The sequence below is a fragment of the Typopeltis vanoorti genome, chromosome 3, assembly GCF_054136105.1.
Source record: "Typopeltis vanoorti isolate ZY-2024b chromosome 3, IOZ_Tvanoo_1.0, whole genome shotgun sequence".
NCBI classification, from domain to species: domain Eukaryota; kingdom Metazoa; phylum Arthropoda; class Arachnida; order Uropygi; family Thelyphonidae; genus Typopeltis; species Typopeltis vanoorti.
In genome coordinates, this window is record NC_143551.1 from 145,935,998 (window position 1) to 145,961,943 (window position 25,946).

At 35.6% G+C, this 25,946-nt stretch overlaps 1 protein-coding gene across 1 annotated transcript in view; it reads left to right on the top strand.

Annotated features, from left to right (window-relative positions):
- Nucleotides 1–1,302: 1,302 nt before the first annotated feature.
- Nucleotides 1,303–25,946, top strand: part of LOC150108637 (protein YIPF1) — a 69,676-nt gene continuing 45,032 nt past the window's right edge. Inside the window, exons 1-5 of the mRNA XM_090416096.1 lie at nucleotides 1,303–1,369; nucleotides 5,712–5,760; nucleotides 9,848–9,951; nucleotides 11,513–11,687; nucleotides 17,246–17,362. Of these exons, the coding sequence (XP_090272222.1) occupies nucleotides 1,340–1,369; nucleotides 5,712–5,760; nucleotides 9,848–9,951; nucleotides 11,513–11,687; nucleotides 17,246–17,362 (475 nt within the window). The 5' untranslated portion in view covers nucleotides 1,303–1,339. The remainder of the gene's footprint in view (nucleotides 1,370–5,711; nucleotides 5,761–9,847; nucleotides 9,952–11,512; nucleotides 11,688–17,245; nucleotides 17,363–25,946) is intronic.

Below are 25,946 nucleotides of genomic sequence, written 5' to 3' on the forward strand. Positions count from 1 at the left end.
AAAATGTTTCACTGGTGATGTACAGTTTGTAGATTATTCAATTGTTGGAAAGAACTGTGAAGAGTAGAGCAGATGTCATGGTATTACAAGAGGACTTGAATAAATTACAGAATGGGAAAGTGTCTCTGCATCAGTTACCAGCTCACTTTGAAATTCGAGACACCTTTGGTGTAAGAATTTTAATGGATAGATGCAGAGTATAAATGTGATGGGGATATCTTAGAGAAGGTGGAGAAGATAAGCGATCTTGGGGTAATGTTAGATAATTACTTTAATTTTAGGCAACACATTGATAAACCATTGAGAACACCACAATGAATTATGGCAGTTATGCATACAATGACTGCCATTGTATAAGGACTCGATCAGGCCACACATGGATTAAGTGCATAGATATGATTACCTGGTTATCGAAAGGATGAAATGATATTAGAAACGATCCAGGGATGAGATGATTGATGAAAGTGGTCTGGGAGATTGAGGATGCAGAAAGATTGAGAATGTAATTTTCAGAATCTAGTGGTAATTTTCAGAACAAGTTCTTACCAGCTTAATGTGAAAGAGGTTGTTCATAGAACAGTTGGAGAACAAGGGGGTAGGGAAGGGTAGATTTATTAAATGGAGAATGCTGAGTGATTGGAATGCATTTACCTGAGAGTGTGGTGAATGCAGAAGCAATGAATGCACTTAAGGCACAGTTTAATGAACGGTGTGTTGTGTTTGTGTGTGTGTGACAGTGGAACTCCCATGAGCCTTTTTACTCCATAGAAGTCTTATGATGATGATAAAATCATTCCATATGAGATGTGTGCTTGTCTTGGACTTTAGTTTTCTAAAATGACTCTGTTTAGAGGACACAGCATGTTCCACCAGGTCAGACTTCTTAGGTTTGTTGTACTTGATAACATTTTTATGTTCTTCAAGAAGAACAGAGATATCATACTTCGTCCAATTTTTCCGAATGGTCAAAGTGTGAAAAACCATAGGAGCGAATAAGGATTCTATATTATTAATTAGCGTCTCTATGTCTACTTGTGTTACTTCCCATTTTTTAATTACTGTGTGGAGCAATTCTGATGTCTTAAACAGACATCACACGTTATTGGCAATTCTGGTGTCTTAAAGACATCAGAATTGTACCACACAGCATCTCATCGTATTTAATATTCATTGAAATAATACTCTTATTTTTGCTTTTAACTGAGACAGAGAGAGATGCAATAATCCATGATATAATCGGTCAATTTTAAATTTTGATTGCTATTATTTTCCACTAGGCCTCTCATGTGCTGATGTAGCAATCGTAAGACGCTTGACGTTTAATGTGAGACGATTTAAGATGGCTGGTGGTGGTTCTGCTATAGTTAAAGTATGTACCCATGAGTTGTACCCTTTTTAACGTCAATGCTGAAATAAATTCTCTGGATGTGTTTTATTTAAATTCCTTTAACAACTGAAAATAGTATATAAACGATTTCTTCGTATGGGTAAACGTTCCGGGTTAGCCTACACAGTTACACGTATAGTAAACACGTCACAATGTTTGCGGTTCATGAGTATTAACTTTTCATAGAATGTGCCATGGTTTTTGTTGTGTTGGTTTCCCTCCACTAATTCATATCAAGAGTTTCATTTATTCATAATGAAAACAATGGAGTGGTTGAATACTTTTTCCTAGCAGTCGCATCGGATAGATACATGGGAAACATTGAATGAGACAATTTTCATTCAGGAATAATGGAGAGAAATAATCCCAATGTTTACTTTTGGCTAGCGTATATATCAATTGCTGTTTTAAGTGAAGAAAATAATAAAAACAAATTTTCTTTAGTTTGGGTGCAGTATGTATTTATAATTATGGTCATCACCGTTTGTTTTTTATTACTGCATATTCAGTCTCAAATTCTTAGCAATTATTGCCCATTAATCAGTTTTATATTAGATAAACGATTTCATGCCTATATATTTTGGCTGCTGAACTAATTTATTTGGTGTGATTTAGTGGGATTGACGTGGTCACCAAAAATTGTATATCATAATTTTCATTTATACAGTCTAATTTTTTAAATAACATGCACATATCATAATCACCATGAAATACGTAATATTATTATTTATACGGGCACTCCATGAAGTCAAATGACTCATTGCAGATGACCTACTCTGTCCATTAATACAATACTTATCATATATCTCCTTAAACCTATCACTGTTGGGGTGCTCACAGTCATCTCTGGCAGTCCATTCCACTCATCACTCTCCAAGTAAAGAACTTAGTCTGCACACCCTTGTTAACCACACCCTTAGCTTCTAAGTGTGACCCCTTGTTTTCTCTCTTACTCCCCATGTATTCGAAAATTTCTTCTGGGTCAGTCTTATAGAATCCCTTTAGTAACTTTAAGTTTCTGTCATATCCCCATCTCCTCTGTGCTAAACTCTGCAACCTACACAACATCTCCATCACCTCTTGATCCCCAAGAAATGCAAGTGACAAAATTTGTGCAGTAGTCAACATGTGGCCGAATCATAGCGTTATAAAGAGGCGTAATTATTATTATTAGACACCTCCAGGTAGTCCAAAGACTCATTGAGGGAGGGCACTTGCTCTACAGCTCTGTCTCCACCACTGACAGCAACTACACCGCTGACCACCACCAGAATTTCCAAATACAATCACAAACATCCATGGCAGGATTCGAACTTGCAGCCTTTTGGCTGGAGAGTGGATATGCTAACCACTCGGCCAGCCAGGCTGGCCGAGTGGTTAGCGGCCTCTAATAACCTCCCTATCCTTACTTGTCAGTATGTTCTTCAGCATCCAAGTAATCCTCTGACCTATTTTGCCAAATCTTGCAATATGTCATCTGAATTGCAAATTTCTACCACCATCACTGGGGGTGATGGTTGGTAGAGCCTCATCAATTTCCTGTAAACGAATACCATCAATATGATATGAAGTGTGTAATTTTTACATTATGAAGTGCTTACATTTTATAACACTGAATTGACAACCATTGTCCTTTGTGCCCATACTGCCAATTTATTTAAATCATCCTGTAAGATATCTGCATCACATTTCTCAACTATTATGTTCCCTAGTTTTGCATCATCAGGCAAAATTTTGCCCTACAGCACTCCACTAGTCACCCTCATTCACTTTGATTCCACTTCCCTAAACACCACCTTCTGTATGTCAGCTATCCATGCCACCAGTCTCATATCCATTCCCATTTGATTCAACTTATGCAATAGTTTTCCATGCGATATTCTGTCAAATGCCTTTGCAAAGACCAGCAGTGTCATAGTGTAGCCATTTCCTATATCCAGTTCTGATGTCACCTTATTATAAAATGTAATTAAATTACTGAGGTGGGACCTACCTTTTACAAAGCCATGCTGCCTTATAATGAGTATCATATCCACCCATTCCTGAAGTTTACTTTTAGCCAACTTTTCCAATACTTGAACCACCACTCCACAGATACTAATTGGTCTGTAATTTGCTTCTTTTGTCTCGGATCCACCTTTATGTAATGAAATTATCTTATCCTTTTTCCAATCCCCTGAACCTTGCCAGAGCGGAGACTTAGATTAAACAATTTCATCAGATGCAACACCAGTTCACTTGCACATTCTTGTACCCCAAGAGCTGACATACCTTCCAGGCCCACTGCTATATTCACATTGGTATTTTTCATTATACTGAGTCCCTCCAGTTTATCTACCTCAATGCTCACATCAGTTTCTCTCACCTGAGTAACTCATTACATGCCTACAGGAAGAATGGTCCAAAATTTCCATTGATCATTATTGTAAGCTTGGAAAGTATGCCACGTAGGATTGCTGTATCATTGCATCAAAAGATGTCCATTGACTTCTTTCTAAGCAGTGTATGTGTGTAATATACACACACATGGGCAGTCACTGACAAGATCTCTGTCAAAAAAAAAGTTGCTTCAACAAGATCTTCAATCTCCTCAGGCCTCCAAAACCTCCCCCATCCACCCCTTAAGATCTTGTTGGGGGGGGGAGTAGAAGGCAACCTTTATACCTTATTGACATAGAAATCTTGTCAGTGACTGCCTGTGTGTGTGTGTGTGTATTACACATACACACACACACACACTTTGCTTGGAAAAAAGTCAACAGACACCATAGTGACTACAAGATAAACTGTGCCTCTGGGTTGTGTTACATCAGACTGACAGGCAAGACATGCATGTCTGAGCATTTCAAGGATGAAGAGAATGAAAGAGAGCACAAATCAGGATTGGCAGAACATAGATTACATTTCTACTTAAGCATTCAAATGATGGCTGAAATGATAAAACATCCTCAATTGCAACATGAAATAAGGTAGGATTTTACACCAAGTATGGACCTCTCCATTAACACCCCAACCGGCCATGACGTCTTAGACATCCAGCTAAATCTGGATATGATTCTGTAACACCCATTGAATAACATGGATAAGAAGTGCAATTTGGTCTCACTATTTCATCCACCTGAGCCAGTAGGGAGGTTAAACAGCCGATGCACTCAGAATCCTATAACATACAGAATGTCCACATGTGGGCATTCCATCGATATTCTTGTTTTCAAATAGTTTACTGTCATCGATACATATTTATAATCAACTTTTTTATTTTATTTTACTCACTTTTTATTTCCTGATGATGTGAAAGACAGATAGTTCATGAAACTAGTTGACTTCTCTTAACTTTAATACCAGTTGTTCTATGTGCAAATACTGGCAACATAATTGCATTGTACTTATTAAGTCCTATCATTTTTGAAATATTCTGATTCACTGTTTATGTTGGTTATTTTTTCATCACCATCACATTAGTTATGTTTTATGGAAAAGAAAAATATACAAGCTAGTTGCTTGTATATTTTTATTTGTATTTACAATGGCTTTATACTCCAATATATTTATTTTCTTAATGTTCCATACACACACACACACACATGATGGGACTGGAAAGTTCTGATAAACACCTAGAACAAAAATGATATTTAAGCAACTGATATAATCACAAAAAGAATGTGTGAATGTTAAGTGCAGTAAGTGGGCAAAGGTTAGATAATTTAGTTTCTTTTGTAGGGACCAGATTTTTTTTTTTTTTTTAGCCACCTCAAACCTCCATATAAACAGGGTGACAGTCTCACATTGTGACATAAAATCTACCACATAGACATTCACAAACATCCATGTAATAGTGGGATTTTAACTTTCAACCTTTTGGTTGAAGAGTGGATACACTGTCAACCTTTGACCAATGAAGATAGCATCATTTATGTAATAATTTATCATTTTTATTATTTTATTTGTGTGGTGGTGTGAATTAATGTCACTAAACAATTAAAATGAAGCTGTTATAGACTTTCAACCTTTTGGTTGAAGAGTGGATACACTGTCCACCTTTTGACCAACGAAAATAGCATCATTTATGCAATAATTTATCATTTTTATTATTTTATTTGTGTGGTGTTGTGAGTTAATGTCACTAAACAATTAAAATGAAGCTGTTATAGAGATTCAAGGAAGTTTCAGCAGGGTAAGAATTTAGAATTTTAAGTAATCACCAAACTGCATATTTAAATAGATCACTAACAGTTTTTTTTAACTAGCATGGACATTTTAAATAAAATGAAAAATAGAGAACTTCGATAATTTTATATGTCATGATAATATTTTGGTTTTTCAGCTTACAGATCAAGCCGATGATGATGATGAAGAGGAGCTAACATTCCAAGGTACAAGGGAATTAATAAATTTCAGCAAGGTATACCTTTGCTGAAATGAGTCATTTATTTACATCAGAATATATCTGCGGACTGCCATTGTAGTATTGCTTTATTATTAATACACTATCAAAAAAAAAAAAAAAAGCATTATGGTTAATGTGTGCAAACAGTTGAAATCTTGTTTAGATATTGATTTCTGCAAACTTGCATGATTTTTTTTAATTTTCTAATTAATGCCTGTTATATTCACTTTAAATTTTTATATCAGTCTGCTAGTTCTGCAGACTGTTGTGTGCTTCATCAATATTAACTGATAAATAAATATTCTACAGTTTATAAAATCAGAATTGTAGTAGCATTGTTATTTTAACTTACATGCAGTAAGTGGACATAGGTTAGATAATTCAGTTTCCTTTGTAGAGACAGGATTTTTTTAAAAAATTAGACAGCTCATATCTTAAAATGGCATGACATAAAGGCTGCCTTCACTCCATTAAACGGTCTGGTCTGAGTTATACTTCGAAACCAAAATGACTCTTCTTATCTCTAAAGAAGATAGGTATTTGCAAGCTATATCATTGTTATGATGTTTGTTTTGTAGGCTAGATAGACCATTCTGGAGAAATCAGGTTTGGTGAAGATATCACATCTGTTGTTTGATAGAGGTAAAAGCTCTTGGCGTGTGAAATCTTTAGCTTTCCATATTGAAGGAGAAATGTACTGTACTCTAGCAAAAGACCAGCATATGTCATATCTTACATAACAGCTACATCAGAAAATGTAAAGCAGCAGCCAAAATTATTCACAATCTTATAATAGAAAAGAAAGCTTGATGCTGAATTACAAATGGAAAGTTCTCATTGATCAGTTAATCTTACCAGAATACGATATCAAACACAATATGCCAACCAGACTAACAATGATACATGCATACTAATTGTTAGACGATTAGAAAATATTCGCAACTATTTACCTTTTGATTATGTAAAATTGCTGTGTTGTATTATATCTATTTTGTTTATAGATTTCCATCTATAATCCAAAACTTAGTAAGTAAAAGTTAACTGAATAAAGACTTTAGAACCACATCAATATTATTCTATGATCTTCCTCGGCATTACAGGATTTGAACATAAAAAAAGAACATATTTTGGAATCAATCTCCTACTGAGGCTTGATCTGCTCATTTTCCTTGAACACATTATTGCACTCATTTGCTGCCTTCACTCTCCACATTCTACAATCATGCTGACCTCTGATTTTTTGCAGACTTATTCTGTATTCTGCTTTAGTGATAGCTTCATATAATACCAGAAAATGATCAACGTCCTTGCTAACATTCTTAACTAGATCTCCTTCCAAATACTTTGTAGAAGTTCTCTTCTTGATTACTTAACCATAATCATAACCTCATCCATGTTTCCTTTAACAAAACACCCTTTACCTAGCTTTCTTTTCTCATTTCTCCTTTGGCATTATAGTGTTATCAAATGGGATGATCTAAGTCACTTCTTCTGCTCTTTTTATGGACATTATTATTATTATATAACACCTCCAGGGAGTCCAAAGACTCATCGAGGGAGAATGTGCCAACAGCATCGAACAATTGATCCCCTTCCAACTACTAACCACGTTTACTGTTTATGTTCTTCTAAACCAAGCACCTGCTCTTAAATAAAAGAAATAATTCAATTTCCCACCATTTCACTCAAAAACATTGAATGTTATCTAAGTTTTCAATTTTCCACCAGTGTGCTGAGATAGCCCAAGAAAAAGATTCAATAATAATTTAGTTTAATCCTTTATCCAAGTGTAAGCAAACAAAGTTTTCGCCTGAAAATATCTTCAGAACTGAGGTAAGGTGGTACATCCCTTGGCAACTCGTAGCAAAGGCGGACCAAACTCTCATCATTCCTTGTCTCAGTCTGCCTCCCACATTTATTATAATCTAACCAAGTGCAAAATCAACTTCCAACATCTCTCTCTAAATCCAGAGTAATTTGATAATAAAGTGATACACCGGTTGGCAACTCGTATGGGTAAATATGACGTCTCCGTTGCTTCTGCCTTAGTATCACCGTTCTGGGTCTACCTCCCACTGACGAGACCTCAATAAAGGTCGAAACCGGTCTGGGTAGTGGTCCTTCCCTTAATGTATAGCAGTATACATGTCCGCAAGGAGATGTGCTTTGCATTATGGGATATACTGAGACAAGGAGTGATGAGAGCTTGGTCCACCTTGATGTACCACCTTTCTTCAGTCCTGAAGATATTTTCAGGTGGAAACTTTATTTGCTTACACTTGAATAAAGGATTAAACTAAATTTATTATAGTCTAAGTGCAAAATAAACTTCCAAAAAGATTCAACATATAAGTGGCTCAAGATGAGACTTGAACTTTACCCTCAGCACTTTGCATTGCAGCTTGCAATAACTACCAAAAAAAAAAAATAAAATAAAATAATTGTTTCATGAAAACCATTATCTTCAATAAAAAATTTTGAGAACAAAAAAAAATTCAATTTGAATGGTCATTAACTGTAATCAGACAATTAGAAAAAAAAAATATATAAAAGAATGGCATTTCTTTTACTAGGCTTATATAAAATTTATGTGCAATAATTGACATCAATAATTATTCACATGTATTGACGATGTTTTCTTTTTTTTTTTCTCTCAAATTAAAAAAAAAAATTTCAGAATGAAAGTTTGGCATTTTGTCCTGCCATTAACTACAAATTATACAGTAGTGAACAAATATAATCCAAACACATTTTTAAAGAAAAATTTTAATTTTGCAAGAAAATAAGTACAAATATTAAACTCCAACTTGACCTAACAATTTATATGTGCTCCTTTGGTCCTGATTAATTTATTAATTTGCTTAGGCATAGATTCTACCAATATAAAACACGTTCTTATTTCTCCATCATGAGACCATACTTTTATAATGGATTATTAAGTTATCCTTTGTATCACAATTTAATTTTTTAAGTCTCTTTTTTGCTATGACCCACAAATTTTCTATTGGGTTAATGTCAGGAGCGTTACCTAGCCACTGAAGCAATTGAATGTTGTGATATTTGAAGATCTCACTATTTTTGAAATGTGACATGGAGTGAGATCCTGTTGGAAGATGAGTTCTTTGTCTTTCTGGATTTGTGTGACCACTCTTTTCTCCAATATTTTTATGTATCGGTCACTTTCACCATACCTTCAACAGGCACAAGTGATCCTGGACTCGTCAAACAATTCCAGAGCATCTTTTTAGTTGGGTGTTTAGAGCCTGTTGAAGGTGGGTGGGAGAAGTCATCTCAGCCACTGATTTGCAAACATAGGGTACTTGCTCTCCTTGGACAAAGAAATGGCTCTCATCTGAGAATATGACCTCCTTCCACTTCTCAACAGCAATCTTTGTATACTTTTGTCCAAGGAAGCCTCTTTTTCTGCATAGCCTTCATCAGCAGTTGTTTCTTTTTGGGTCGGTGGCAGTCCTCCCTGCTTCCAACAATCTTCAACGGACGTCATGTCAGAAACATTATTCTCGCTAGCTGCCAAGTCCCTGTTTAAGTTTACGGCAGGCAATCTCAGATTCATTTTGTTTTTCCTAACTAGTAAACGGTCTCGAGTAAGTGAAGTTTTCCTTTTTTGCCCATTTTTTTTCTTTTATGTCAGGAGAAAAGGTACCTGTCTCCCTGAACCTCTTTTTGTCTTTGAGTCATAGATGTGTGCTGAGAAAGAGTATATATATATATATATATATTTGAATGCTTTCTTGGAGATGGATCCATTTTATAGCTATTCAAAACAAATAAAACACCGTGAATATCCACTTGGTTACGCTATTAAAAACACACAATGTTATTAATAAACATTGTAGAGACAGTTAAAACACTCAGCACTAAACCAAAATAGTGAATTAACAAAACTGAAAATAGTAAACCAAAACCAAAATTATTGTGAATGGCAACAAAAACCAAAAACTTAATGAAAATTAAGCTTGTTCGGATTAATTGTTCACTACTGTGTCATATGGTTGGATCTGTTCTTTTATGCTGTAATTTAGTCTTAAGTAATATAATTATTTTGGTTTCAGATTTTGATGTTAATAGAAGTAAAGTCACACCTACTGCTCCACCAGAATCTTATACAAGTTTCCCTGATCCAGCAAGTATAATAGATGATGACGAAAGTGAAGAGGTATTTTTTTTTTTTTTTGTAATCTCCCATGTAATTTGTAAATGATATAATTTTTCTAAGAGCTTTTGTAGCTCATATGATTTCAATGATTCCTTTTGGTTGGAAATACATAAGTTCAAATCCTGTCTATGATGCAAAGAATCTTTGAGAGCTTTTCATTTGAAGGTGAGTTAATTGATCTCTTTTCATCCCATGAAACAGGCTAACTAGCCGTAACATGCAACTGATGGTCATAATATGCTATGCAGATAACATTAATCAGGTTTCAAAAAAGCAAAGGTACTTGGCTACAGTGGACTATTTATGCCTAATATGTAATGGGAATGAAATGAGATAATTTCTCTGTAAGGTGCAAAGCAATACCTAAACTTTAACTATGAAAATCAGTCGTAGTTAAAAATAATCAGTTTTATACCATATGTGAAAACTTGGCAGCACAGGAATGATAAAGGGGATATACCCAGTTGGATCCCAGCTCTTGGTAGATTGAAAATCATAATTTTGCCACTAAGGTAATCCCTGTCTTTTGTTCTGTATAGGCATTCAGCAACTCATGTACTTGCTTACAGTAAACTTTTTAGTAAGCAAACAAAATATGTAAGAAACTTGATTATATGCCAATATAGAGCAGAGTATCTTGAAATTGAAATGGTTATCATCATCAGTATCCTCATGGGCTGTACAGGATATTATGATAATACTACATGAAAAATTTGCATCATTACTAACTTCCTATCAACAATTTTCCTCCAAATCGATCTGTTATCTGTCAAGATGCTATCATTATCAGATCTTATATTTCTGTCTTGTAAAGCATGTTTTACTATATCAATACCACCTATATCTTGTTCTTCCTCTGGGTCTTTTTCCTGCCAACCTGGCATAGAACACTTGTTTTGCTAATCTTTCCTCTCCCATTCTGTTTAAGTGAGCTCTGCTAACAAATTCCTGGATGCACAGAACTTTTATTGAGTCTTTTCAGCTAAAGGTGAGTTGGTGGATTTCACATGGTGGGTGACAGGATTTTTCCGTCCAGAAACAAAGGTTTTTTTTATCCTGCATAAACAGGCAAAGTAGTTTGCCTGTTTTTTTTTGAATTTGATAATTTGCCATCTTCACTAAAAATTATACCTAAATATTATTTATATCTTATTTTGTATCTTATAGGTTTATATTTTTCCTCCTGGAAACTCAAGTTGTTCATCTTGCAAAACAAGTAAACTCACCAGTCGAATATACACAAATGACAGGTCTAATGCTCAAACCTTATAGTTTAATTTATAATTCCAGTTAATAATAACAAAAATTTAGTATCCAAAAAGTTTTTCCTCTTTTCATACTCTCTTTATTTCTTATTTTGACATGAGATTTGTCACAACAGTTATTTAAAACGATATTATCATTTGTACAGAGTAGAGAATCAAGAATTGCAGACATGGTGTAACTGCATAATATATACATTCATGAATAACTGTTTTATAAGTTGTGTAATTAACTAAAAACAAAAATGACTAAATGTCTTATAAGTTTTTTTTTTCTTTTTCTTCTCCCTATCTCTTAGCTCCTGTCTGGTGAAAAGAAAACTGCACCTTCATTTTGGGAATTTAATTACTATCAGAGTTTTTTTGATGTTGATACTGATCAAGTTTTAAGGAGAATTGCATGGTCTATGATACCAAGGCCAGGTGGTGCCACTTACCTACAGCGGCACATCAAACCTAATCCAGACCTATATGGTAATAAATGATATTTTTAAGTTAAAATATTACATAATTATAGTATTGAAAAGAATTTGTATAAATATCACTGTATAACTTTCAGACTTTGCTATTTAAAAAAAAAATAGTTTAAATCACTATTATTATTGATTACTAGAAATCTCCAGGGAGTCAAGAACCCACCTAGAGTGAGAGATCGCATATCACCCATACCGTCATACACTACCTGTACTCACCACCTCCAAAGCAAACCATTTCAGTCACATGCCTCTATGAAAGAAAAATCTAGCTCTTACCCTTTGACTGCATTCATTCTCAACTTTCATGGATACCCTCTCATCCTCTTTCCACCTTGCATAAAATGAAAAATTCCATCTGCTAGTATCCTATATGAACTTACCAGAAGATTGTAGGTCTCTGTCCTGCCACCCTCTCTTTCTCTTGCTTACAAGGTTGACATTGTTGTCTTCCTAGTGTTATGCCCTGCTTTTTGCAGGGTCCACTGTTTTGCATTTGGCCCACCATTTCATATGGTTTGCAGCATCAGTAAAAGAAGACATGGCCCACATGTCTTCTTTTAGGTTGTCCATCCATTGCGTTTTCAGGTATCCTTTAGGTTGTCGGCCATCTGGACTGTAAGTGTAAGGGGCCCATCCTGCAACAGATTCCTTGCCAGCCCTGGCCACATGCCCATACCATTGTAGGTGAGCTTCCTTCATCTTCTCTGGAATGGGAGATAACACCAAGAATCCTGTTTACCAGTGTCTGCAGCCCACAAATTCTCAATCTGTCTTCATAATCAGTACTCGATAATCCTGATATCATTTTTATTACTTTCTTTGGTGCTGTCTCCACTGTATCAGAATCACTACAGAAACCAAATCTGTGTGCCATGGTCTGAAGTGAGGTCTTATCAAGGCCTTGTAAAGAGGCAAAATATACTCAGACTTGGTTATAATGAGCACCATGGGACTGACAAAATATCCTCATTATAGCCATTACTCATTATATTAGTGATGAGTTAAATCTACCTCCTATTTTTTAATTCTAAATAACTTGATAAAAGATAGATTCAAAAAAACAAAAAAAAAGTATAAGAGAGAAAAAGGAATATAATTATTACATACCTAGATATCATTTGTATGAATATGCTTTTATAAACTATAATACACTTAATATGAAACAGTTTATTTGGATAATTATAGTCATTTAGCACCTATCATTTCATCATCACCAGTCTGATCCACTAGGTATGTAACAGCACCCTCTCCATGTATCTGATCTTGTTAGACTCCACCTTACATCAGATACCTTCAGACTCACTGCTACATGAAAAATTGTTACTAGTGTTGCACTCATAGTTTTCTATTCTCGATTCAATCATCCAATACCATTAGCAGCATAGTCCCTCCTCTCCTATCCTGCTTATCCTTCCTAAAAGTGCTGTATCCTCTATGCTCAATATCAGTTAGTATATCCACATGTAAGAGTCATGTTTCACTAATGCCAGTGATCTGAGGCCACAAAGAATTTATGAAGGCAACAAACACAACCCTCTTCATTCCTGATATTCCTGGTATTTGTGTGCAGACATAATAAATTACTTCCATGTTTTTTATTTTTTGTATACTCACTTCTGTAGTTCACATGACCCAATTGGACAACTTTCATTGTAATTACCTCCATGATTAAGCATATTAATAACATTGACTCTTGCATAATTTAGTCACTCTTATGCACAGATTCTCACCATTCCTCCAATCATGATCCAATTTCCCTGACTGTCCATATTAAGTCTCATACCAATAAATAATTTCTTCAGACTCCTGATACCAAACACATTCAATTGCAGTCCCATATTATATGAATCTGTTCTTTCCTCAGACTTACTCTGCCCATCCAAAAACTCACAATTCCTTTTATACAGCCTGCTCATTGAATTGTTTGTCATAACCCTTCTTCTTAATTTGATACTGTCATATTTTGGTAAGGAAAAGTTTTTTGTTATTGCAGAATATCTTTCTTACTTACTTCAGCACTTTGATGTTTCTCCTTTTGCTGCTTAACTTTCTTGTCCTTCCTATGTCTCTAATTGCTTCTTGATATTAATTCCTAGTCATCTGTTGATTAACTTGTTTTAGTCTTGAGATTGTCAATCTTAATTCATCTTCAGTATCCCCATTAGTTTCACTACTGGTGTGTTTCTGTACAAGCCACCTTATTTCTGTAAAATGAAGTTAGTTTATGTATTCTGAAATAGTAATAAATATTTTCAAAGAGGAAGGAAATGCTAATTCAGGAAAGGCCTTCAAAATGTTGTCATCAGCCCACAGTGACAGATCACTGTTTTAATTTCTTTGCCACTTGTTAATCTGTTTCACAAAGAATATACCCTTTACTGTAAAAAATACTGTAAACAAATAATGACCTAGAAAAATAAAACATATTGAATAATGTGTTTAATTCACTCCTTGTACTATTATTGTAGTAGTATTTACTGCTTTTCCTTATACAGATTTGTAGATGTCCTAAAGAGGGATTTTTATTTAAAATAACAATCTTGATTTTAAAGTTTTCTTTAAAAAGTGAGTTTAAGTTTGCATTTTGTCAACTTATGAAGTGATGAACTTAATTATTTCTCCCCACATCATTTTTTTTTACTGAGATTAAATGCAGATGGGCATGTGAGGAGAGAAAAGTGTGATTCAGAAATATTAAATAAGAATTCATATTGAAAACACGAAATGTGCATGATGCAAAAATGTTACATGTGAATTCATTCATCTTTAATTGCTGTGCATTATGGAAAGGGTATTATACCCTTTGCTATCTACACTAGTTTGACCTTTATTGAGGTCTCATCAATGGGAGCTAGACCCATAATCATCATCATCTTCATCAAATTCTTGACATGTACCCTCAAGGGGTGTACAGGATATGATAGTACTACATGAAAAATTTACATCATTACTAACTTCCTATCTACAATTTTCCATCAAATCAGTCTGTTACTTGTCAAGACTCCAACATTATCAGATCTTATATTTCTATCATCTAAGGCACTTTGCACCATATCAATCCACCTATATCTTGGTCTTCCTGTGGGTCATTTTTCTGCCAACCTGGTAGAGAACACTTGTTTTGCTAATCTTTCCTCTCCCATTCTATTTAAGTGACCATACCACCTGAGATTAGCTCTGCTAACGCATTCCTGGATGCTGACTATGTCAAGTTCTTTCCTAATATCCTCGTTTTTAATATGATATTGCCATTGATGCCATCTGTTCACACCTCTAATCTTTCTCAGGATTCTCATATCTGCGGTCTCTAGTCTTTGGTCAAGTGTTTTACTTCTGACCCAGCTCTTAGATCCATAGGTTAAAACTGGTTTGAACACTGTCTTGTATACAGCTAATTTAGTGTTCCGACTAATTTCTCTCTTATTCCATATGAATTTATTCAATTGACTGCCTACCATACCAGCTTTGTTGATTCTGTTGTCTATTTCCATATTTAATTTACCATCTTCACTAAAAATCATGCCTAAATAGCTGAAATGTTTTACTTGTTCCACAGGTTCCCCGTTCACCACACAGTTGACATTTTCAACAGTTCTACCTATTTTCATTGTCTTTGTCTTTTTAATGCTGACCTTCATATCATATGTATTACAACAGTTATTCAATTTAGTCAGGGAATCTTGCAAACTTGTAGCGGATTTATTTAGAAGTATAACGTCGTCCGCATAAAGCAAAGAGCTGACATTAACATTTCCAATTCTGATATCATGTTTAATACCACTTTCCTTCATAATGTGATCCATACAGATAATGAATAACAGAGGGGATAATGTACATCCTTGTCTCACACCAAATTTAACATTAAACCATCTTCCTGTACTTCCTTCAATTCTAACTGCTGACTTACAACTCAAATAAAGACTAAGTATTGCTTGATATAATGCCATATTGACACCATATAACTGTAGTGTATTGAATAGCTTCTCTCTTGGCACCTTGTCTTATGCCTTTTCGAGATCGACAAAACTTAACTATAGATCTTTGTTATATTCCCATGCTTTCTCAACTATTTGTCGTAAAGTGAAGATCTGATCCTGACAGCCTCTATTTGGCCTGAATCCAGCTTGTTCTTCACCAAGCTTTTCTTCCACAATTCTTCTCAACCGTTTCTCAAGTATACTTGCATAGATCTTGCCAGGAACACAGTAGGGAAATACCTATGTAATTCTCACATTCAGTTTTATTTCCCTTTTTATACATGGGTACTATTAGATCTCTACTCCAATCCTTGAGAATTCGCCCCTCTGTCCAGGCTCTCTGAACTATGCAGTGCAGCCACTGTAAGACTTTTATACCACCATACTTCAGCATTTCTGGTCGAATATCATCTAGTCCTGCTGCCTTTCCACATTTCAAGCCTTTGATGGCTTTTTCTACTTCAAGTATGGATATGCATTCCTGACTGTATGCCTGTTGAGTGCTTGTTACAACTGTGCTATCACTGCTTGTTTCATTTAGCAATTTTTCGAAGTAATTACTCCATACTTATAAGAATACAATTTGGTTGGCTAAATCCCAAATTGCCAGCCCATCCTTGTTCGTTCAGTATCCAGGTAGATACCCAACATCGTGCACCACGAGAAGGTGAGGATTGGACATCAGGTCAGAAGCCCTGGTCAGTTCTCCGCATTCTTTTAAATGCTATGTGGAGGTCTCCTCTCAGTTATACAGCTTACTGAAAACTAAATCACTTCAGAAATCCTATATTTTCGATACATCAGCAGCAAAATGTTGCTTGTATATAACAAATATGATTTCTGCAGTGAGTAATCTCATGAATCTAGCTCTCACTGATAAGACCTCAATGTGTGTGGGTAGTGATGCTTTCTATTATGGATAGTAATATATATATCTGAAAGGAAGTGTGCTATGTATCATGGAATATTGAGGCAATTGATGTGAAGTTAAAAGTTATATATAAGCAGCCTAATAAGGAAGATATTTTATGCTTGGGGATTTGTATAACTGCATAGGCAATTATACAATGCAGATACACAGTTTTCTTAAATATTCCTAATAATGTTTAAACAATTATTAATTTGCAATGGCATGAACACAAATTGCAATTTGCGTTCACTTTTTAAAGAAAACTTTAAAAAAATCCAGATTGTTATTTTAAATAAAAATCCCCATCTAAATAATGCTACAATAATAGTGCAAGGAGTGAATTAAACACATTCAAGTGTCATAAAACACATTATTCAATATGTTTTATTTTTCTAGGTCTTTATTTGGTTACAGTATTTTTTACAGTAAAGAGTATATTTACTGTCTACATTTGCAACTTGAAAAACCATAATAGGAGGAAAAATTAGAAATAGGTGAAATCTTGTGTTTGTGTATTTAATTGAATATTTGAATAAATTTACTTGTATATTTAACACTGTCTCATGATAACTGATTTGTATATCTTAATGTTCACTTTTGCCATTTAATTGGATATTTTGATGCTCAACTGTTTAATAGTCATTCCTGCCCCCACCCCCATTTTGACAGGTCCTTTTTGGATAAGTACCACTCTAGTCTTCACTACAGCAATAAGTGCCAATATAGCTGAGTATTTGAGGACTACAGGACACAACAATAAAATTTGGCATTATGACTTTAATAAAGGTAAACACTGTTATTATTTTATTAGCATGTTAATTACTGTATTTACATAAGATGAGATTATTCTAATTTTAAACACTTGAACAATCTGTGGTCATATGAAATGCATAGATCATTAAAATATTTGATTTTATTTGTTTGTTTGCTTTTTTTAAAAAACAGACAGTGCTATTACTTTTATTTAATTAACCACCACAATATTTGGCAAATACAAAAAAGAAAAAAGAAAAAAAAAGTGAGAATTGAAGGATAGAAACAACAGAATTTGGCATTATTAGTTTTACCACTCAAACAGTCTTATGTATGAAATACACGAAATTAAGTTTTGTGTCCATGTTATTTCATTTGGTATTCAAATTATTTGGATAACAATTTTCAATTTCAGCAGACAGTTTGCATCCATATATTTACTGATCATCATAACAAGCACAGTGTTTAATAAAGGTAAACCTTACTTATTATTCTATTAATGCCTTCTAATTAATAATGTGTAAAATGAGGTTTTTCTTATTTTAAAGCTGAATAATCAAAGGTCATGCATGGACAATAAAAATACCCTATTTGATTATTTTATTTTCAAAACATATAACCAATACCAACTATCAGAATATTTGGCTGATACAAAAAAAAAAAAGTGTGAAATTTTTGTGCAGTAGGAATTTGTGATAATTATTGAGTAATGACAAATTCTTTAATGCAACTAAGGTTTGTCCACAATTTTTTTTTTCTTTCTAGTAGTTACCTTAACAAAGTATCATATTAACCTCTTTAATCTTAACAAAATATTATTCATTACATTCTTCTCATCTTAGTCACAGCAATAAGACAAGAGAATTGTAAAACAATGACAGTAGTTGTATTTGTTTAACAATTTACATAACACTTTATTTTGTTTCTTTAGTTGCATTTTATTTCCATAAAACATTATTTACATAAAATGTAACTGACAGGTGTATAGGGACAGTGGACCAAAATTTATCTAGAATTACACCACCATTTCAGTTTATTCACTGGGTTTTGTAGCACAAGAGCTGCTTCTAGGAAAGTCTCTGTGATTTAGACTGGGATATGGATAGTAACTTTTTTCATCTGATGAAATGGTCTTCATCTAAGGCATGTTGTGCTAGTTCAGACTATGCCTGCACTGCATAATTCAAAAAAAGATTAGTTAGAAGGTTGAATTCTAGATGTATCATCATACCAGTTTATAAAAAAAAAAAAAATAATAGAATTTTAGAATTGCAAAAGTGTTCCTTAGTGTTCGAAAAAAAAAAAAAAAAATTGTAGACTTGAGAAGAAAGGACAAACTTAGTTTATGTCAAGTAGAAGTTATGAAATCATGAGAGCATATTATTGCCTCATACTTAAGTTGCAGATTAACATTTAAAATTCAAGTTTGCACAGAAGAATGGTTTAATGCTAAGTTTAGTGTGTCGGGCAGAGTTGTACTTAATCATTATTTATAATTTTTATAAACTATCATTTTATTATTATTAAAGTAATATTAAAACTTGAATGTCCAAGTAGATGTTAAACATAGTTCCTTACTTTAAACAAATGACATTATCCTTCAAATAATTAAGCTATAAATCTTTGAGTTTTAGCCATAATAAGTGCTCTTACAAATTTGTGAAAATTAGCAATACAAAGACTAAAGTTATGAAAATATGTAGGAAAACATCAACCACATTCTGAATAGGAAATGTTAAAAAGAGGCAACACGTTTCAGCTATTTAGTTACAAATTTTAATGAAGATGGTAAACCAGGTATGGAATTAGTTAAAAGAATAAGGCTAGTATGGTTCTATATGTTCACTGGGCATCTACAGATGCCGTATGGTCACTCCGATGCTTGGTGATGTGCCACACCATGTAGTCCTGTTGTTTACTTTTCTGGTGGCCTCAACTCTCTGAAGATCAGTCACTCCACACACACACACACCATCCATCCATCCATCTCATTGATGGTCTACCCCTTCCTCTTTTTCCAGGAACATTACCTTCTATTACTGTTCTGAGAAGTCCCCCTTTCCATCCTTTATATGTGTCCAAAATATTTTAACTTTCTTCTCTCAGTATCCTTAAGGAGCCTTAAAGTTTTAGTGATCTTTTTTAATACCCATTCATTTATATGCCTTTCAGTATATGATATCCTCAACAGCCTTCTGTAACACCACATCTCAAAAGCAGATATCCGTTTCTTATCTGACTTTTTAGGTTCCAAGTCTCGTATTCATAAGTCGCTGTTGGAAAAACAACTGCATCCAAAATACTCAACTTTGTTCCCATGGAGATGGATCCATCCTTCCAGATTTTAGACAGGTCTCTGACTGTTGTTTTAGCCATTCCTAACCTTCTTCTGATGTCTTCTGAACATCAATTCTTCACATTAATAATGGATCCCAGGTATTCAAACTTGCTGACTTTCTCAATTCTTTTTCCATTAAGGTATGGAGAAAGAATACAAACAGAGAAGCTCTTGTTTCTCAAGAGCTTTTCTGATTGTATTTCCTTTGAGAACCATAATCTTTGTCTTGCTAGGATTGAGTTGAAGTCCTCTGTTATTACTGATCTTGTTAACTTTGTCAAGAATTAGTCCTAGTTCTTCCATGTCATTACAAAGGAGTACTGTATCATCAGCGTACCTCAGATTATTACTATTTTATTACTATTACTATTATTACGGGCAACTCCAGGGAGTCATTAGACTCATCGAGGGAGGCCCCAAATCATATTCATCACAACTATTTGACATTCATACAGTATCTATCATACCTCGCCTTAAACTCATTCACTGTCACAGCATCCACCACAGACTCAGGGAGCGCATTCCACTCATTCACTACTCTAAAAGTAAAGAACCCAGCTCTAACACCTTTACTAACCACACTTTTGCCCAGTTTCCATGGATGTCCCCTAGTCCTCCCACAACCAGCCCTGTTCTCAAAAATATCTTCTGAATTAATTTTATAGAAACCCTTCAGTAATTTGAATGTCTCAATCATATCTCCCCTCCTCCGCCTATCAACCAATTTTTGCAACCCACAAATCCTCAACCTGTTCTCATACGGTTCATTCCACAGACCTGCTATCATCTTGGTCACTCGCCTCTGGATCCTCTCCACCTCCTTCCCATCAAGAAGAAACCTAGGTGACCAAATCTGAGCACAGTAGTGTAGATGGGGTCTTATCAAGGCTCGATAGAGAGGAACAATAACCTGCTTGTCTCTGCTTGTCAACGTATTCTTCAGCAACCAAGTGATTTGATGAGCTGTTTTGGTCACTTTTGCAATGTGTCCCCTAAATTTCAATTCCTTATCTACCAACACTCCTAAATCTCGTGCCTCATCAATTTCCTGGAGCAGGGTTCCACCAATGCAGTAAACTGCCGCCAATCTTTTCACCCCAAAATGCATAACCTTACATTTTGCCACATTAAACTGACATCCATTCTCCTTAGCCCAGACCTCCAATCTATCCAAATCATCCTGCAAAATTTTGACGTCATCTGCATTCACTATTGCCCTACCCAACTTCGCATCATCCGCAAACAAATGAACTGTTCCTCTCAGATCATTTCCTATATCATTTATGAACAAATTAAACAGCAGTGGTCCAAGAACAGATCCTTGTGGCACACCACTACTCACAGGCCGTCTTGTGGACTCTACTCCCGAGTAAACCACTCTCTGATATCTCTCCGTCAACCACCCTCCTATCCATCTCACCAACCCTATGTCCATTCCCATATGCTGCAATTTACTGATTAGAATTCCATGTGGAAACCTGTCAAAGGCTTTGGCAAGGTCCAGTAGAATCACCGTAAACCCATTACCCTTATCCAGTTCAGCCATGACTGTGTTATAATACGTGAGCAAGTTACTGAGGCATGACCTACCCTTCACAAAACCATGCTGTCCCCGATACAGTATCCCATTTTCTTCTATCCAATCTTGTATTTTCCTCTTGACTATTTTCTCTAAGATCTTGACAATGATTCCTGATATGCTAATCGGTCAGTAATTTACAACAGCAGTCTTGGAATCACCTTTATGCAGTCGAACTATTTTCCCCTCTTTCCACCCGCTCGGGACTAACCCAGACCCGAGACTCAAATTAAACAAAATGGTCAAGGGTACTGACAATTCTTTAGCTGCTTCTCGTACAACACGAGCTGGTATACCATCCAATCCCACAGATGTATTGACATTGAGGTTATGCAATAGACTACTCACCTCCACTTCATTAACCACAATTCCCGTATAATCTACTGGTTTATTCGTTTCTGCAATGTCACCACCTGGATGATATACTTTTGCAAAGTGCTCACTCAGTAACTCAACTATCTCAACTGATTCAGTTACCTCCCTACCATCGGCATTCTTTAAAATCAATCTGCCATGTACATTTTTCCTTTTACTTGCTACATATCTAAAAAACTGTTTAGGATTCTCTTTAACCTGCATGGCCAATGTTCTTTCGTAATCCTTTTTTGCTTTTCTTACCACACTCGTCACCCTTCTGGCCTGCGCTTTATACCGTTCATGTGCCTGCCGGTCACCCTTCTCCTTAAATTCCCTCCATAGTTGTTTCTTTTTTTGCAACTCAAGCTTAATGGTGTTATTCATCCATTTAATTATTTAGATTACTGATCAATCTACCTCCTATCCTCATTCCTGCCCTGAGCTCATCCAGTGCTTCATGCATGATGTCCTCCACGTATATACTAAACAAGTGAGGAGAAAGTCAACATCCTTGCCTAACTACTTTTCCAACTTGAAGCCAGTCTGTCAATCCAACACCTGTTCTTACCGTGACTTCTTGCTCCCTTTACAAGTTGGCTATCAACCTGATAGTGTATTGAGGAAAAACCCATTCTTTTCATTACTTCCCACAGTTTTACATGCTCAACACAGTCAAAAGCTTTAGAGTAGTCTAAGAAACACATTACCAGAGGGAGTCTGAATTCTTCATATTTTTCTATGATCTGTCTAAGGCAAAGGATCTGATCTCTGGTACCCTTACCGTTCCTAAAACCTGCTTGTTCCTCGGGCATCTCTGCCTCAACTTTGTCTTCAATTCTATTTAGCATGATCTTCAATAAAATTTTGCTTGCATGAGATATTAAACTAATAGTTCTATAGTTCTTGCACACCTTCATATCACCTTTCTTATGTAGTGATATGAAAACAGACTTCTTCCAGTCTCTAGGCCATATCCTTGTAATCAATCTATGAAGCATTCTTATCCCTCCATTCCCTGTCACTTTAATTAACTCTGCTGGGATTTCATCTGCACCTGGGGCCTTATTGCTGTTAAGCTGCTTAACTGCTCTTTCAACTTTGTGCCTAAGTGGAGGAGGTTCGAAATCAAAATTTTCCTGGTGAGAGGGCTCCACGTTTTCTTTATCCACTCTGCTGTGCAGTTCCTCACAGTATTCTTTCTATCTGTTTTTGATTTCCAACTCTTCTGTTAGTAATGCTTCATTCCTGTCTTTGATGACATTCAATTTAGGCTTAAACTTGTGCTTTAAGTCACGAACTAAATAAAACATCCTTTTATAATTGTGCCTCCTCATCTGGAACTCTATCTCTTTACATATAGTATAGAACTTTTCCTTGTCCTGCTTGATAGCTCTTCTGACGTCTCTATGTAATCTCTTGTATTCTTCAGTCCCTGTATCTCTTTGTTTTTCCAATTGCCTTTTGATTAGTTGAATCAAAAGGCAATGTTGAATGTTGAATCTGATATTCATTGGTCTCTTGGTCTTCTTATTGGGCCGAGATACGTCTTCTCTGTATCCTGTATTATCACCTTGACTCCTTCCCAAAGCATTTCTGGTGAGTTCTCCTCATTGGTCTCTAAAAAATCATTCAGCCGAGTTGATGTTTCTTCTGTGAATCCACTAGGAATTACTCTAACATCCAATCTAATGAGATGTGCCTGCCCTGGAAGTTTTCAGAGTCTTAGTCTTACTTTGGCTCTTACTAGCTGATGGTCTGTAGCACATTCTGCTCCAGGACAAGTATGCACATCAGAGATGCTTGTCTTCCACTGTTGGAGAGCCAGGATGTAATCAATCTGGTTCCTTGACCTATCAATGTTAGATGTCCAAGTATAGGTTCATTGTGGATATTTCTGGAAGCAGGTATTGGTAATAACTAATCTGTTAGCACAGACAAATTCCAACAGTCTTTCACCACAGGTGTTATGTTCACCCAGACCAAACATTCCACATTCCAGCCTGACTCTCATACTCTTTCCTGCTTGTGCATTTAAGTGCCCTAAGATTTAAAGTATGTCTCTCCTTGGTAGGCAGTCCAAAACAGTTTGTTTTCATAGAATTTCTCACTCTCTTCTTCAGGTCTATCTGTGTAGGGTGCATAAACTATCACAATTGATACATTGGTAGGCTGATCCTTAAGTTTAATTGAAAATATCCTATCATTAATATAACCAAGTAAGCTTCTTGCCCGAGCTGTCTTCAGTATCACAGCTACCCCATGATGTTTTGAGTCACCACTTGAGTAAATAACTAGCTTACCATCCTGTCTTTTGAAGTGACCTCCATTCCATCTGGTCTTTGTAATTCCCAGGATGTCAATTTTATATCTATCCATCTCTTTACAGACAATCTCAAAAGTACCCATCTGTAGATCCCCAACATTCCATGTGCCTATGTAAAATTCCCTTCTAAGATTCATCTTATACCTTCTGTGTTGCTCATTCACAGTACACTGACTTTTGATGGAGACTGTGATTACTTCTCAAACAGGACCCTCTGCCTAAGCCCTGAACGTGGCTCTGATTATTCCGTGATAACCAATGCAGTGCGCGGTTAGCCTAGTGGCTATGCGCTTCACAACCATATGCCTGGGGAAGGAGTGTCCTAGGTTCGATTCCTGTCGGTGATGTGAGGAGCTGAAGGATCTTCCTCAACCATAGCCAAGTTAGCCAGTCTTGGGCGTGGACAACAGGGTTTTTTCCCCAGTTTATTCTGGGGTTTTTCATCCCGCAATGCAGGCAAACTGGTCTTGAGAACTCAACACTATAGGCCATAGGATACACCGGGGCATAAGGCTGACTACCTTATCCTGTAAATGGAGTGAGGTCCGATGATCAATGGACCCTCGACACTGCAAGGTAAAAGACAGTATAAGGAAGATGACAACCAATGCAGCATGAGATGTGTTATAAGGCACAACCATATTAGCATTTTGGAGTGAAGTCACTGCAAGAAGAAAGTGGTAGGGTTGCAGAGGCCCTTTCCACATGATGAGATGAAATAGCAAAATAGGAAATATTCACCCCTAGCCTTTGAAGACTCTAATAGCATGGGGGGAAGGAGCAGGAAGAAAGGAAATAAGGAAAGAAAAAAGGGCTAGTATAGTAAAGGAACTAATTGAATGACTTCATGAAACAATATTAAATGCAATATACAAGTTGAAATTCATGTTTCATTATATGGATCTTAGAGTTAAGCTAGAAATAAAACAGTTATCAAGGACTGTTAACCATGAACATGAGCCTTTGAAGAGAATTAAGAATAAATGGACACATCAATGACATGCCATACTAAAAATGAAGATACTGGAATGGAAGAGTACTGTATTTCAAAATGTGTAACTTTTTTACCTGATGCCTAACAATAGGAGGTTTAAACTTATAGTATATCAGTACTACTATGACGGGCTAAGGGTAAGCAGAAGGTGACTAAGATGTATAAACTTTCAAACAATAAAAGATCAAACAGTACTTCATTCAAAAATGGTGAAAAAAAGGCCTCAGAAAGATCAAGGTATAGATGGATTGTTGCAGTTAGGAGTACACTAGCAGATAGAAAAAGTGTAATCCTGTCGCTTCTTCTGCAGTGACTTCACTCTAAAACCTGATATGAGTGTGCCTTATAGTGAATCTTATTGGTTGTCATATAGAGTGCCAAGAGAACCTATCTGATGCCCCTGGACATCCCATGTGCTCATGTAAAGTTCACCTGTAAGGTTAATCATGTGTTGTCTTCTGTATTCCCTCGTTTACAGTAACACTGACCTGTACTGGAGATTAATATCTTGAACAGGGCTCTCTGTTTAAGCCTGTAGAGAGATAAAGTACACAATTGACATATTCAGAATTATGGAGACCAGATTCCAGAAGGCAGGGTGATGAGCTGGTTGTTTACTCAGAGGGAGATTAAAAGCACTGTAGGATAGCTGTGGTGGTGAGAAAAGGTCAGGCAAGATCCACTCTTGAATACCAGCCAATAAATTACACTGTATTTTTTTTTTTTTTATTAAACTTAAGACTCATCCTACTAATGTGTCAGTGGTGATTTATACACCTCATATAGGCTTGATAAAGATAAAACCCTACAGACTGTTTTGTGTAGAATGCCATGGAGAGAGGGTCTCCTGCTCATTCTAGGAGACTTCACTGCAAAAGTGGAAAAGAGTAAGTATGATAGGCATGAATGTGGCAGGTACAGTGAAAATTTGTGGAATTTAATCTATGCCAAAATGTTAGTTATTACTAATACTTGCTTCCAGAAGCACCCATTATGTAATCTTACTTCAAGATCAGAAATTAATAG